Source organism: Seriola dumerili, unplaced genomic scaffold, assembly GCF_002260705.1.
Source record: "Seriola dumerili isolate Sdu_G_001 unplaced genomic scaffold, Sdu_1.0 BDQW01000105.1, whole genome shotgun sequence".
Taxonomy (NCBI): Eukaryota; Metazoa; Chordata; class Actinopteri; order Carangiformes; family Carangidae; genus Seriola; species Seriola dumerili.
Genome location: NW_019174360.1, coordinates 1,598,107 through 1,614,338, shown reverse-complemented (window position 1 = coordinate 1,614,338; position 16,232 = coordinate 1,598,107). Strand labels below are relative to the sequence as shown.

At 44.1% G+C, this 16,232-nt stretch overlaps 1 protein-coding gene across 1 annotated transcript in view; it reads right to left on the bottom strand.

Moving 5' to 3' along the window:
- nbeal1 (neurobeachin like 1) overlaps window positions 1–15,201 on the bottom strand; it is a 39,221-nt gene extending 24,020 nt beyond the window's left edge. Inside the window, exons 1-9 of the mRNA XM_022746471.1 lie at window positions 15,145–15,201; window positions 6,258–6,349; window positions 4,659–4,820; window positions 4,415–4,496; window positions 4,094–4,221; window positions 3,698–3,780; window positions 2,363–2,448; window positions 702–1,068; window positions 504–610 (exon numbers count right to left, since the gene is read on the bottom strand). Coding sequence (XP_022602192.1) covers window positions 504–610; window positions 702–1,068; window positions 2,363–2,448; window positions 3,698–3,780; window positions 4,094–4,221; window positions 4,415–4,496; window positions 4,659–4,820; window positions 6,258–6,349; window positions 15,145–15,195 — 1,158 coding nt within the window. The 5' untranslated portion in view covers window positions 15,196–15,201. The remainder of the gene's footprint in view (window positions 1–503; window positions 611–701; window positions 1,069–2,362; window positions 2,449–3,697; window positions 3,781–4,093; window positions 4,222–4,414; window positions 4,497–4,658; window positions 4,821–6,257; window positions 6,350–15,144) is intronic.
- Window positions 15,202–16,232: the final 1,031 nt, after the last annotated feature.

The window sequence follows — 16,232 nt, the reverse complement described above, 5'->3', positions numbered from 1 at the left end:
CATGATAATCTGTCAGTGTTTTCTTTTTTACTTGTACAATGTATTTTCAAAAGGTGGTATTGCAACTTTTTCTTAAGTAAAGGATCAGAACACAAAGGAAGATTTATCTGAAATAAAACAACCTACTATAAAAAAATGTTGCTACCTTGCTCCTTTACATACATAATAAAACAACTGCAAACCAGCCTCAAGCTGCACTACACTACTTCTCTCTGAGACGCTGTACCACTGCGCAAAAACAATATATTTTAGAATTGATTGTGTCTTAAAAATGTAATAAATCTCTGCATAAATCATCAGATCACGACTTCAACCTTCTGATCCTGTTGTATCAGATACAAAATACGTTGGAGTACTACTAATAATTTAGGAATAATGTTTGATTTCACCCCGTTCTGAGCTCTTAACTCAGAGGAATTATCGAATACAGGAACCAGCCACTCACACTCATTCTAGAGTTGTGTATTCAGGTTATATTTAGATAAGAGGACCAGTGCCGTTACCTTGCTGTTCTGCAGCAGTCGTGTCAGATGCTCAAAACAGTTACTGTTGAGGAAGATGGCTTGTAGAACCGGCCTGTCCGAGCACAGGAACATGTCCCTGATAGTGTCTGAGAGAGACAGCAGGGAAGACGGAGAGTGGACGTTAGACTCTGCAGAATACGTTTAATATCATGAAAAGTGTTCTTGTAAAAACCCTACCTAGCATGTTTACTTGCAGCGCCACAAACCGGCTCTCCCAGTGTCGGCCCAGTGTCGGCACTCGGCCCTTGGCTTGCTGCTGCTGCTGCTGTCGGGCAGAGACCACAGCGGCCGGGTCCGAGTTGAGCAGCTTAAAGTAGTTTTCCAGCACTGAGGCGATCTCCACCTGCCGCTGGTCGGAGCTGGAGGCGAGGAGGCGCTGCACCACCTCTCGCAGGCAGCCCAGAGTCAGCAGCGCCTTGCGGTCGGGGGCCTCGCTGTCCCAGTCCTCGCCTTCATCTGAAGAGCAGTTACCCATGGAGCAGTCAGCCAGCACCCGCATCAACACCTCCATGGTGGCTGGAGAGATGGCGAGCAGAGCGTTCCTCTGCCGCGGAGAAAGGGTTGGAGGGAGGGAAACAAAGAGCGGTAAGAGAGATGAGAGTGGAAGGGATAGGGGTTAGTCAAAGGTTAATCAAAGCAAATCTCTTAAGATACGCACAGCAGAGGACACACTGCCCTGTGACAACAACAAAACCTGCACACTATAAATAACACCGGCTGGGAACTTCCAATACTAAATATTTAACTGCCTCTTAAATGTTAATGTGCTGTATTTATAATATATGCTGACTGCTTCAAAAAGAATATTATTGTTATGCACCAATTTCATCCGTTGATATCAGGGTAATGTAATGTATTAATGTATTTGTGTACTTATTATTTGAAGTAGTATATTGTGACTTGTAATGTTCTTTTGTTTATTTCACCTAAAATGAGATGTGGTGTAGGTGAGGTGTAGTTTTAGAGGAAGTACAAACAAGCTCCTCTCTAGCTTCATATTTAGTGTACAGACATGAATGCGGTGGAAGATATTAGTAAAATGTCAAACTTTTCCTTCAGTTATTGTTATTTAGTTGGTACTAACTGAGGTCTGTTTTATGACAACAAGACGGTGCTTCAGGCTGTGATTTTGTGAGCTGGGCCTGTGGTTAATTGAGCCTTTTAGCTGTTAAATTATTCACTGGAAGCCACGGGCCCAGCTGGTTTATCACTGTCGTGTGGGGAGTCGATGGTTTCTTCTTTCAGTCATAAAAAACACTTAGCTGCTATATTGCATGCAGTGTAATGAAGAAACCCACTATTCACAGCTCCTGAGCTGAAATGATTAGATGATTAATTCATCAGTTAATCGACAGATCATTGGAAGCAGACCTACATGTTTGTCTGCATTTAAATGGCGGGGACAGAGAGTGGAGTTCAGGAGCAAACAGGAGTTGACAACAAGCCTCCAGCAAGAGCTCTGGGTTTGCGTGGCGGCCACAGTCTGAACTGCAGATTGCGTGACTCGGTTTGGCACGACAAGGCATTCACATGCACATATCCACTTATGCTCTATTATTGTAAATCTTAAACAATGATGTGCAAACATATTAAGACTAAAGAAAGAAATTCTGCCAAACAAAACAGCCGTAGATCTACAGCAAAACTTGTCAACATTTATTTTTGTGTCATAATTAGAAGACTTATGTGCCCATGTTTTATGACCTAAGAGAGAGGAACCCTGGGTAAGAAGCTTTACTTAGACTGAATGAATGTGGTGCCATTTTTGAGATGAGACCACAGCGGTTATCCAGTGAGTGAAGCCTGTGACCTGATCTGCAGGTGGTCCAGAGGCTCACCTGATCGCCAGCTACTATGGCTCCAAACAGGTGCAGCAGGCAGCATTTCAGACTCTCCTTCAGGTGCTCGCTCTCCTGGAAGCACTCTGGGAGGAGGAAACACACACACACACACACACACACACACACACACACACACACACACACACACACACACACACACACACCCAAAGGCCTTCATTAGTTTGCTCTCTTGGCACGATGTCAGCTTTAACCACAAAGCGAAACTACACCTTACAGCAAACAGGCCAAGTTCCTGTTTTTCATTATCTAATAAACAAAGCACTAATAAATGCACACACACGCACACACACACACACACACGCATAGACAGACAAACAGACAGACACACCTTTATCTTTTCTGTCTCTTTCATACCTAGACACACACACAAACACACACAAACACACACACTTGCAAATGGAAGCTGAAAGAAATCTGCAAACCAGATAAGATAGTTAGCGCACATGGTGCACAAACACACAAAGGCATGCGGCGGTCCTGCCAGTAACCTCTGGGTCACGGTGGTCCCAGTCATCCATTAACTCATCTGTCAACACGCCCGACTGCGGAGGAGAAACACGACATCTTGGCTCCGTGATGTCGTGTTTCCTTCATCCCAGTCATGCCACAACTACATTTTCAACTCTAGCATCAGGATATAATTACATTCATTCACTAAGAGACAAAGAGGAACTGATCTTTCTTTTTATATTTAAAGTCTTCTGCAGAACTTCCACACACTTGCTCTTTGCACATAACACACACACACACACACACACACACACACACACACACACACACACAGTCTGTCAGGTCGGGCCCTGGGTGTTATCTTTGGTGCCAAACCACAGCAACCACAAACAGGACTCGGGACAGAAGGGAGTATTTGTTCAAAATGGCCGCCAGCGTCGCTGAAGTGCCCGGACAGACACCGTTCACTATCGGCTCATCTCAACGCCTGGCAAACAGAACAGGGACACAAAGAGCGGATTCAACTGGACCCGGAGAGGGAGGAAGAGGAGGAGGAGGTGGAGGAGGAGGCAGCGGGAGAGAGTGAGTGACGGCATCGGGGGGAAAAAAAAAAAAGAAAGAAAGAGGATGAGAGAAGAGCTCATGTTCTGTGATCACTAGCTGGATTTTCTTTTATGATGCAGAGGACTCTTCCTCATCCAAAGGGCCACTGCAGCAGGCAGGAGAAGCAAAGGGTAATATTACTAGATGCGAGGTGCAGATACCGATGCCGAGCGCCTCAATCTATAGCTGTAGATTTTCTCCTACCGACACTGCGCAGAGAAGAGAAGAAGGGAGAAGGACTGAAAACAGGAGACTTACGGTAAAAGAAGGGAACAAACTCAACAGTGAGTGGAGCCGCCTTGTACTTCTGTCTGCTCCTCTCTACTGTTCCCAGCTGCTCCCTGAGGGGGGAAGAAAAAAAGAAAAACAGAATGAATAATATTTTAATATTTCAAACTTAAATCTTTGAATTTTATTTTGCACTCTTGCTGTCACATCATTTCTATTTGGCAGCTTAAATCAACACTCGTCAAAGGCCGGGGGGTGTTGTGGGTGAGTTTAAACCGAGCGTGTGATTCATTAGTCAGAATTAATCGCCGGCATGACAACAAGGTTTTGGTTTTTTATCGGGGTTTTCTATTATAAAAACACTTTGCCTGCCAAGTGCCTGCCTACGTAAGTGAGCGAGTTAAGTTTGCTGCCGGACGTCGTTACCCGCAGGTTCGATGCCTCCAGTTGTGGTAAGGGTCATAGAGGCTTTCGCAGAAGGCCAGCGCATGACGGACAAACTCCTCCGCCTGGCTCTGGTCTGCCATCTCCTTCTCTTTGGTCTTGCTCTTGAGCTGTAACACCACACACACACACACACACACACACACACACACACACACACACACACACACACACATGTCCTTTTACATGTCTCATTCAAACTATCTCTACATCATATGTAGGGCGGAAAACATTTGAATATTTAAAGGTGTTAAAGAAATTTGAGACATCAGAGCGAGAAGAAAAAAAGGAGAAGAGTCAGACCTGCTGAATATAGAGTGTTGTCATGGTGATGATGTGATTGATGTAAGAGCAGGTGCCAATCTCCTCCACGTTGGACAGGTTCCTGTCAGAAACATCCAATCATGCACACACACACAGGACAAGTCGATCATTAGCTTGTCAGTCACAAGCATCCTACTCTACAAAACAGCACGACACAGTCTATTGAAAACACAGAATTCATAGGATCTTTTCACGTATGTCGTGGGGTGTTTACTGTCCTGACCTGCAGATGATGATCAGGAACTTGAGTAGCAGCAGAGCCAGGTTTTGCTGCTCGGGCTCCAGGCCATCAGAGGCTTTCTGGACGCACTGCAGCAGCTGGTGGCGCAAAACCTGCAGGATGTTGTCAGGGAGGAGGGTCAACACCGGGGGAACCTCCTCTGGCCTGGAGACACAGGAGCGAGATGAATATGAATCTCCATTAGAGAGGAGGAGCTGCTAATGTACTGCATCGGACTTATACTGGAGCTTCATGTCAAAACTGGTGAAGTGCTGATGAATACATTAAACATGGGCTTTTATCTTAAAGGTTTATCATGGAGGCGACGCCGCAGCACACACAAGGGCAGCTGAAGGAGCAGACCCTGCTCTGCACTCACTCAATCACACACACATGCCTGGTGCATTCAAGCATTCGTTCCTAGGAAAAACAGCATGTGTGCTGCATTGCTCATATGACAGAGAGAGAGAGAGAGCGAGAGAGAGAGAGAGAGTACAGCCAAACCAATGTAATGAATGTCAGTGGGAAAGCAGGACAGATGTGGCAGCTGCAGAGGAAGGGAGGGAGAGGGAAGGAAGAAAACGGAGAGAAGACAAGAGGACAAAAGGTAAAGAGACAGCAGAGAGAGAGAGATAAAAGAAGGAGTCGGAAAGAAAGCAGGGGATGGGAGAAAGTGAGTCAAGGGAGGAGGAGAAAAAGGAAATGACAGAGAGAGGGAGAGATGAAAAGCTTGACAAATAGGATTTAACCACCCATATTCCTCCACCCCACTCCACCCTTTCACATGGCCCTGCCTCCCATAGAAAATGTGACTGCCTGTCTGACTCCCAGGGCATCTTCATCTGATGTTGAAATGTTCACAACTGGGTATCGACAAACTTCACCTATTCCGACACGCATGAAAACACTGGACACGGGTTTTTCATATGTCGACAGGTCAACACACATCAGAGCATCACCTGCAACAAAATGTGACCGCTCTACACAGAAGCATCTGTTGTGGCTGAGCTATTTTGGGTTGTGCTATGGAAAGTTGCATAGTGTGTGTGTGTGTGTGTGTGTGTGTGTGTGGTCATGCTGTGGCTGACGCACACACAAGAAAAGATGGTTCTGAGCCAACTAGCACTGACCTAATGCAGAACACTACAATAGTGCATTGTTATATGCATTAGGAAAGCTAGAGTAGGAAGGGTTTGTGATATATTAGGGTTAGAAAGAGGCAAGTTAAAATTAATCCAAGTCTGTGAGTGTGTGTGTTACCATGTTTTAGATTACCTGCATGGCTGTATGTGGGTGTGTGTAGGTATTGCATGTGTGCATGTGTTAGCGTATTTGTTGATTGGCAAACATACATACTGTTATATGGACAAAGAGTTAGAAAACTGTTGAAATAGTGAAATAATCTGTCAAAAATTAGTGATTAGCTGTTGAAATTGTTACTTTAAAATCATGAATAAACTGTTAAATAAAAGTAATGAATAATTCAACTGTTTTAACAATATATCTAATTGCATTAAATAACCTACACAAAGTGATGCATTTTTATATTTTCAGTTGCAGCATAAAATGACCTTCAAATGATCACAGTTTGTCACCAGTTACCTTGAAGGCGGCTTTTCAAAGTCCACGTCCAGGCATCGCTCGTAGGAGCTGATGAAAATCTCCAGCCACAGCTTCAAGTAGTCTGGATCCCTCTGAGAAATTAAAAGACAGAGAGAGAAAGAAGGGAAGTGAAGATGGGAGAGGGAGAAGCAGACAGATGAGAGTACGGTTAGCTGCCTTTGCTAACGAAAGCTGTCATGGTTAAAATACATAGATGGCAGGCAGCTGACAGGCCTCGTCTGCAATTCAATTGAACTCATTGCGTGTGTGTGTGTGTGTGTGTGTGTGTGTGTGTGTGTGTGTGTGTGTGTGTGTGAAGTGAAGTCCTGTGTGACTTCTACACTCAGAAAACTGCAGACCACGACCTTTTTGTCTCACTAAATTACAATGAAAGAAGATGGGTGTGAAAAATTAAAATACCCTTTTAATGTTTTCATCAGGATTTGAATACTATAATAAAAAATTGAGATATAGTTGTTTGTGAAGCTGCTACCAAAGCATGTGAAACACGTGAGAGCAGGAATGTCTCAGGTGTGTGTGTGTGTGTGTGTGGTGGGGGTATCTTATCATTTTAAGGAGTGGGAGCTAAACCATGCACCTGTCGGGGGGGGGGAGAACAGGCCTGACTGCATTCTAGCAGCCGGCTGATCGACATTTCCTAAATTCCTGGAACAATGCCCAGAGACGGACGGGGACGGCAACACAGAGCAAAGGCCGGCCTGACTCAGCCTGTTAGGTCACAGTGGAGCTGCTTCAGCCCACAGGAAGAAACACAGAGCCCCAAACACAGCAGAACGACAACACTGTTTAACCAGAAAGAGCTGGGGCTCATAATAATACTCATTGTTATTTATTACGAGCATTAGCTCTTAAAGATCTCAATAAAAACACAAACGGTGTCAGTTTTCATAACCGTCATTAGTCTAATAACTGACAATGAACACACTCATTAACACATGGCTATGCCAGTGCTGTGTCATGTCTTATGGTGTAGAAGGAAATGTTTTTCCAGCAGAAACAGACAGAGACAATGCAAGAAGATTTACACTCATTGTTCTGAGGGAAGCTTCTACTTAAAGTTATTTTAGTCATTAAATCGTGTTCCACATTTTCTTTCTACAGTAGCAATTAAGACAAACTTAATTTGGTCTATGATTATTAAACTTTTAATGCTGAAACTGATGTATTCAAATGAGTTTTTTAGTTTGACCAACCGACCCAAAGTTTTCCGAATGATACAAAACTGCAAAAAAGCAGAAAATCTTCACATTTAAGGAGCATTTTTGCCTGATTCATTTGTCATTAAAACAGTTGAAAATACATTTTCCGTCATTCATGTTCAGCTGTGCATCACATACATGCAGACATGTGAATGAAGTAATGCAGCTAGCGAGTATTCACTTAAGTAACCCACCCCCCCCCCCCCCCACCCCCACCCCAGCAGATCCTGTCATCGGGGCTTCGGCCCATCTGGAGGGTGCGAGTGAGCAATCTGGGTCAATGAGGGATGAAGAGGTGATCAGGTCAGATTACTATAACAACAGTCAGTATATTGTGCATTTGGCAGTATAGTTTGAGCAGCAAGGGCCGGTAATTAAGACAATAATTTAGCGGTATCCTGTCTTGTGTGTGGAGCTCCATGGAAAGGTCAGGGCAGGGTTTGTTAAAACCATTAGGATTCACTCTGTGGGGACTGTCAGCGTCTGTAATGAATTTCACGGCAATCCATCCAGTATGGCATCCCAGAGTGTGAGACCAACAGATCAGCTGTGGACCAGATATTATTTTACGGACGTAATTTTCTTTTCCAGAAACAAAAATCTAATTAAAGATAGTTCAGGCCACGGGCTCCACATAGACAGGAAGTGTCATAGTGATCAATAAGACCACTAACGTGTAAGAGAGACAAATGCAGAACATCCAGTCTTCAATAATTGATAACTTTGGACATTTTAGGATCGTCCATTCCCAAATCCTGTCTGTTAAAGCGACTATAACTTTCCTCCTCCTCCTCCGGCACACTTGTTATAGTTTGCATCCTACATTTGTCTCTCATCTTAAAGGGCAGTCTACTTTCAAACAGAGGCAAAGATAACCAGAATATTTAGGTCCAGAAAGACAAAACACAGTGCCAATATTCACAGTCTGTTTTTAATGGGCCTATCTTTTATTTTTTTCCATCACTGTTGCTATGGCTTCACTACACCTGACAACATCCCATGATGCCAGTTTCAGGCAAACAAGGACTGACACAGGGCGAAAGACGATTCACAAACAAACAAACAAAAAATGTTCTCCTGTTAAGTTAATGCTTAAAAATGTGCAGATTAGAGCTCGACACCGAAGGAAAAACACACAACAACGATAAAAAAGAAAGGTTTTCTCAGGATAGCGGTGCCATCTGGCTAAAGAGTGCGAGAGGGGTTGAGAGGCTGACTGCTTCTGTGTGCGTGTCAGAGTGGGAATCAGCCAGAACGAAGCAGGAAGCCAGCTCTCTGCAGTTCCTTGTGACGTCATCAGAACAATCTTGAGACGCTGGCCTCTGTTTGTGTGTGTGTGTGTGTGTGTGAGAGAGAGAGAAAGAAACAGGGAAGAGAGGAAGAAGAAAAGAGGGAGAGACACATCTGAGTGGAATAAGCAGCAGCCACGTGTGGATAATATGTGCTGTTGGGAGAACATGGCATCTCGCCTCTGTGTGCTTCTCTTTCCTGTCTTAACCTTTCGCTGTGTGAATCACTACGGTGAGAATAATAACATTTATTTATGGCTGCTGCCACAGCTGTTCTTTAACTTCAGTTACAGTCTATAGTCGATATATATATATATATATATGCATGTGGATGTTAATGCCAGAAACAGGATGATGATTTAAGCCAGCAGCTTCACAAATGAGGGAGCTTACAAGCAGCAAAATGACTGTGTGTGTGTGTGTGTGTGTGTGTGTGAGTGTGTCTGAAAGAATGTCCTCTTTTAGCAGCAGCTTGGGAGCACAGATGCCCATTGAGGGTTTGGACTGTGGCAGGCCCGGGACACACCCTGCTCTACACGGCCCTGTTTATCCTCGGCCTTCATCACTGGCCCCGACATAATGATCTGGATGTACGAGTAGGAATCCTCCTCACACAACAACAGTCACCTTGTCCCGGACTCTCACAATCATCTTGTGTCCCAATGTGTATAAAAACAATTCCCACGAGAGGATCACATGCCTCTTCTGTGCGTATCCATTATCGTTTTGAGGCCCTTTGCCAAGCTACTACATCACATTCCTAAAGATCTGTTTAAGCTGACCTCTGTACGGCTAACAAGGTCGCCAGCAACACAGATCGATGCACTTCATTCTCCAAATTGAGATCCCCACTGGCCCACAGAGGGGTGGGAGTGTTGCCCTGAGTGAAAGTGCTGATTAAGGATCAATGACTGGACCGACAGCCCTCATTCATTTTGATATGAGAGACGCCACGCTCTGGAAAACAATGAGATATGTGTTGACCTGAAGCAGAACATCAGGCTCTGCTATTTGATTTCATATCCTCTCAACTAACATGTTGCCAGCACTGGATGCGTCACAGCAGATGATAATAACAGATAATAAGGGGTCTGACTAAAGAGGAGGAAAAACTGATATAATTTAACCACAATTTAATCACTAGATGTGAACAAAGTGACCAGATATGTATTGCAGTAATTAAAAATATGCATATGCATGGTAAAATAGAGATGATCTACATCTGCTTTGCCCAAAATCATTGGCTGATTGATGAGTGAAATCTTTGATAGTTGCTGCTTTCGTGGTCGGGCTGCAACTGGTGATTATTTTCATTCCTGATTGATCCAATTTTTTTCTTGATTAATCATTTTGTCTCTGAAATGTTAAAAACTGTGACAAACGCTCATTATAATTACTGAAATTATGAAAAATGACCAAAATGATTAAATGATTATTAAAATAGATTCCAATTAATTTTCCATTGAGCAGCTCCTGGTTGCAGCTCTCTTATTTGTTACACGGGGAGCGATGCATTTCAGGTTCATGGCAGCAGCAGAGGTTACTTGTTATTATTAAAGACACCCTGTGGAGTATCAGTCTATCTGGCATCATGCAGGTGCACAAGCACACAGGTAGCTCAGTTCATATCCTGTCACTGCTGGTGGTAATGTGTCAGCAGGAGAAATGCAGAGGAAGATTGCTGGCAGGCAAAGATGGATGTAAACAATGCACGATTTAAAATGTTCGTTTTAAAAGTTTTAAGAAGAAGGAAATGCACAGAAGTTTTATTTGCTAAACATGGCACCTTTACGTTAGAGGAACACACAGCCACCATCGCTGGAAAGGCAAATTAGCTATCTGTACATTAGCCACATGTAGAAGCAGAATAAACTACAGAAAATTAAGCTCCTTCAAAATAAAGTTAAAGGCACGTGAAACTAAAACCACATGATACCGAAGTCAACCAAGTTTTAAACGCATACAATAAAAACAAGAATTATTCCTCTAATTAAACAATGATGACAAAAACATTCAAATGCCTGAGGCTAAATGTGTCATTATTTTCTGTGGCAACTCAAAACCCAACGGCTTTTGTTGTAACTCCAACTAATTTAAAAGGATATTGATATATAAAAAGAAGTAATAGGTTTGATTGATCTATTATGAGTTGCTATATTCTCTAATGCAGTGTTGCTGCACAAGTCTGCAGCTAATCAAGAGCTCCACCCCTCCAGACAGGCGTGGTCAGCCGACTGGTTGGTTGGCTGGCTGCTTGCTTAGTTTGGGCGGCTGTGGGTGACCTGGCTTGGTGGAAGTGGCGTGGAGTCACTGAAGCCACAACGTTTAAACGGCCGACTCCCTGTAGGTTAAAAAGACGTCTGTGGTCATTCTGTTCTTGCGCCATCACTGCTGCCCGACATCACTGGCCCATCAGTCAGTGACAACTCCTCTGGCCATGACGTCAGCGCCAGGGGTGTATTTATAGACGCTGGTAGGAGGGGTTAAAACCACACGAAGCATGTCTGATACCCAACGACGGTGACATCAGTGTTATTCCAGAGATATTCATAGCGCAGAGGAAAATGAGAAGCAAGAGGCAAGCACAGAGAGAGAGCTAGCCTGAGGGAACAAACTTTGCATACCAGCACATCAACAAAAGCCTGAGTGTGTCAGTTTGTGCAACTGTGTGGCTGGTGTACAGACACACACACACACACGTGTATATCTGTGTGTGTGTGTGTGTGTGTTTGTGTGTGTGTGTGTGTGTGAACAGAGATTAGACTGTAACAAGCAAACGAGCAGCAAAGCCGGAAAGAGACCTGAGTAATCTACTTGAGCAAATATGTGAAACCGCGGCACTTTCTCCTCCTCCGTCATTTCCAGCTCGACTGTTCAGTTTTATTTCCCTCCTCTGTTCTCATCCCTCCTTCCTCCAATCCCCTCACTTAACTATGACTCCCATAAGTGCAGTGGGTTTATGTAAATTACTGTCCTTTCTCAGATACACTCAAAAAGCCTCTCATCAGGCAGGGTGGGGCTCGGTGGGGTGACATCAGACAGGACTATGTTTCTGGGTTGTTGACAATTAAAAAGGAGTGAGGACTTCTCCTGTTTAAAGCCGTTGAGGGCTGAAATGATGCCCGTGTCTGTTGAGGCATGTTCCCTGTGGTTGGGAATTAAAAAGGGCTTTTCTGCAGCAGACAAAAGCTTTAAGAGAGTAACTGGCATTATTTAGAAGTCTTGCTAAACCCCTCCACTTTCTCTGACAAGCCCTATACTGGATAATATACTGGTGAAAGAGGAGAGCCGCTGCAGTGTTGCGTTGTTGTGACTGTGCGCCAGCGGCAACCAGCGGTTCGGTCTGCTCGGGGACAACACTCTGGCACAAACCAATGACGGGCGGCTAAGAGGATCGCTGGTTACGTAACGGTCTTAGCCGTCGTCTGTGACCTCTTAGCCCTCTGCAACTCCGAGGAGCAAGCTGGAGTCAGTCTCTGCAACCACTGATTCTGATGATAATTGTTTAAATTAATACATTATAAACCCTCTGAGCAGCTGTGTTTACAAAAGGTACTGACGTAAACACATGTATGGTTTGTTAGCGGAAGGTGTTGACTAGTGTAGCTGCTGTTGGAAGTGGGGCTACCCTTGTGTTTACATTGAGATCATGGATCAGGCCTGAACGACTTGCCTGAACCTGGTGGACGTGTCTGCTTGGATTGTTATGCGGTCTGGCCAAAAAGCAAAAACTGGGTATACAAGCCTATAAATATACAGTTTGCCTCGTTTTAAATGTTAAAAAGACATAAACAATTAATCAATCCCACTAACAAGTTCTATATGTACATGCAAATCCTGATATATCTTATTCCTGTGTGCCACTGAGATCCATTGTTGTACAAAAAGTATTAAACAAGACATTCGTGAGCTAAACTGTTGAGTGTCTTCTTTCATTATGAAGAGTGTGGGCATTGTAGTAAGTGAATTAATCTCACACACACCGTCCTGCTGTCATTAATAGTCATTAATCCTAGCACACCAAATGTGTATTAATCCGTGACTGGAAATAGTCCCCAACGAGCTCATTAATTAATTAGTGAAACCTATTATTGACCAATTTTTAAAGTTCATATCTTCAGTAGGAACCAGCGAGGTCGGGGCTGAGTCAGGAAATACTGAGAGACACATTCACGGGATTCGTTTACTTATGGTGTAATAGAAAACTGTAGAGAAGAGAATTAAAACTGAAACCAGGATCAATCAAGGTTTGGAAAACAAACACTTAATGTCAAGTTGCTTTGACAGTTACTTCCCATACAGCAACTCCTACAAGCTCCTCAACGCTGGCTTGGATACCACAGCTGCTCATTCCTGACCTCATCATCAATATGCAAACAGCTGCCACTTCTGGTTTGAAACGTTTTCAGGAAAATGATTCCCAACAAGCGTCACGCGTCTGTTTAAATGCACAGACAGAACAGGATGAGCTGGTTCTCCCTGGGCTGCTTGTACTGTACAAGCTTCTACTGTCAACAGTGTTTATCTGAGTGACTCCTCCTCAGGGAACAGTTCAAGTGTCACCCTCGGACATGAAAGGCAGGGATATCTCTATTGTTGTCAATCATTAAGCAGAGGACACAGGGGAGATACTGCACCAGGATGAACACAAGAAGGAAGCAAACACTTTCCAAGTAATCTAACTGAATTACATGGTGTAGTTAAATAGATATTGCTTTTCTTTTATATTCTATTTAAGCTTAAACAGCCTTCAAAGGAGCAACTGTGGTACTATGTAGACTGGAAACGTCAATATGTGATTATCAATTTACATTTAACCACTCAAATGCTAACAACATTGAGCATATTTAGCGTGGCTGAGACATTATCACTCCAGGTTGAGGCAATGTTCATTCAGATTAAACCACACCACCTGAGCAGTACTGATGGATTCTACATGAGGAAAATAATCATCTAAACCCAAACTACAATTATTTCCTCGCACACAGTGAGATGAGAAAAATGAATGCTCTGGGTTGAGAAACAACGAGAGGCTGGGGAGGGGAGGCTGTCTGTGGAACAATTAACCCCTTCGGTGGGACACAGGGGGTCTCGCACAGAAACATTCCTCATCTGATTTAAGCCACGTGATTGCACGCTCTCCTCACAGCCAACATATCCTGGCAACCCTAACCCTCACACACACACACACCCACACACACAAACACACACACACATTAATAGCATAGAGACACCCCACCAGCCATACCTGACATTTCAGCTGCTCGGAGAGAGACAGACCGCTACACATATATATTTAAATGCTTCTCTCTCAGCGTCTCTTTTGGCTCATGCAGAGAGAAGTATTGGCCCTGTGGACCTTGGCTCACAGCCAGAGTGAAATGAAATGATCCTTCGGTGCAGTTTAATGCTTAGTCAATGCAAACACACACTCCTCCTGCTAGAGCAAATGCAATGTGTATGCTTGCAGCCATTGCTGGCATTTTCACAAGTGACTGTGACAAGTGTGTGCGGGCAGCAGCAGCAGGTCTGAATACTTCTAATACTTCTGAGCCCCCAAACACCCACACCACCGGCATAAGATATTCTGTTTGTGTCTATGCTTTACTTGATATCGTAAACTTACAGAAAACAGCTTGTTATGTGCTCTGTGTGTGTGTGTGTGTGTGTTATTGTGAGGGATTACTGTGGGAAGAAAGTGTGTGACTGCAGACTGGCTCACGTGAGGAGCGGCTCAGGCAGGCCGTTTTGATTGGACGCCAGGATGCGCACATGCTGTATCGCTGAGTGAATTAAATCTAGCCAACAGCTGACTCAAGGGGTGCTGTCTCTACTAGAGTATCGTTCATTCATCTGCACTGTAAAAAAGCAACGCTCCGCACTGTTCCTTGCAGCAGTGTGCCCCCTCCTCCACATTATGAGACACACAGCATCCCTATTCGTGTTGACTCTTGTACTGTTGCTGATGTATTACAGTCAAGAGGAAATATGGAAGTTGCAGAGAAACTATTTGTAATACCAGAACTTAAGTTGCAATGTGTTCTCTGTGGATTTAATATTCATTTATACGCTATAGGTTTTGCCACCTGAAAAGTGTAATTATAAGACATGAAAAAAAGGCTAAATACTGCTACAAAACAATGGCACACTGGTTTAAAATTGTCAGCACAGGCTTTGAAATGCCACATAGATTTTAATCACTACTGACCATACTGACCTCAGTCTATTATAAAAACAGCCAGTAACACTAGACATTCAAAATATAAATGCCAAGAGTGAATAACCTCTTTGCCAGGGAGGAAATGCCATCACACCGTGCCTTACTTCACCCTATGACATCTCCAGAATCAGCCACAGTGAGATTGTGTGTGGGTTTACCTTAGTGTAGTAGAGCATCCAGACCTCATACAGTCTCTCCTTGGATGCCATGGTGCCAGTGTGTGGCACCCTCAGGCTGTAGTGTCCCCTGAGGTCACTTCCCTGGCTGCTTCATGGTTTTCAGTCAGGAGCTAAACCTCTGCTTCTGGGCTTCAGTGCTCATCATCATCATGACTGTCCAACTCTGGCAAAGGTGTGACACTCCTTCTTTCAAAGATGCAATAAAAAAAATTAAAAAGAAAAAAGGGCGATGGTCGACGTGTTGTGGCAGAAACTTTCCAAAAAAGATTATTCCATGGCAAGAGGAGAGCTGAACAGTCCCAGAGAGGAGTTGCAGCAGCTGGGCCTGTGCTTCCACTTCTTCAGCTCTTCTTCGGAGGTGTTCCCGGCAGCGTCTGCGCTATCAATGATAACAACACAGTCAATTACATTTCATGGAGGCGGATGTTTTGTCACGGTGAGAACAAACGGCTAAGCTACCCGTTCCGCCGGCAGCGACAAAATACCTCCAGAAAAGCGTTACTACTCTGTGCACTTTGAGCTGCCCCGCTGGCTCCGAGCTCGGACAGACTTGGTGCGGTGGTGGTTTAACTACACGGCAAAAAAAAACAAACAAAACACAACATTAATAATGTCTGTTTCTGTCGTGGGCTTTTACAAATAAGCTACAAGCAGCCTCGGCCGTCCCGTGACAGCCGTACGACGCCTTCGGGTATCCTCGGCGAACGTTACCGTCTCAGTCGACCTTACCTGACCAAGCTAGCTAAAAGCTAGCTGTCAAAAAAGGCTATTTCTATTTTTTTTTTTTTTTTAGCTTCCCTTTCTCCTCCTCCTCCTCATGTGACAGAAACGCCTCGTCCTCCCAAGCCTGCCCGGCTACAGAAGTCTCACATTAAAATAATAAACGCGTTAATACCGGATGAATTGTAATGAAACCGTCGAGAAATTGAGGACCACTCACCTGTGTAACGAAAGGACCAACTGTCACTGACGCCGTTTCCAGAGTTGTTGTAAATTGTCAAGTTTGCGACGACTACACCGCGCAGGCAACCAACAGCAACTTCCTGTCGAAGGACGTTTAGGTTTAT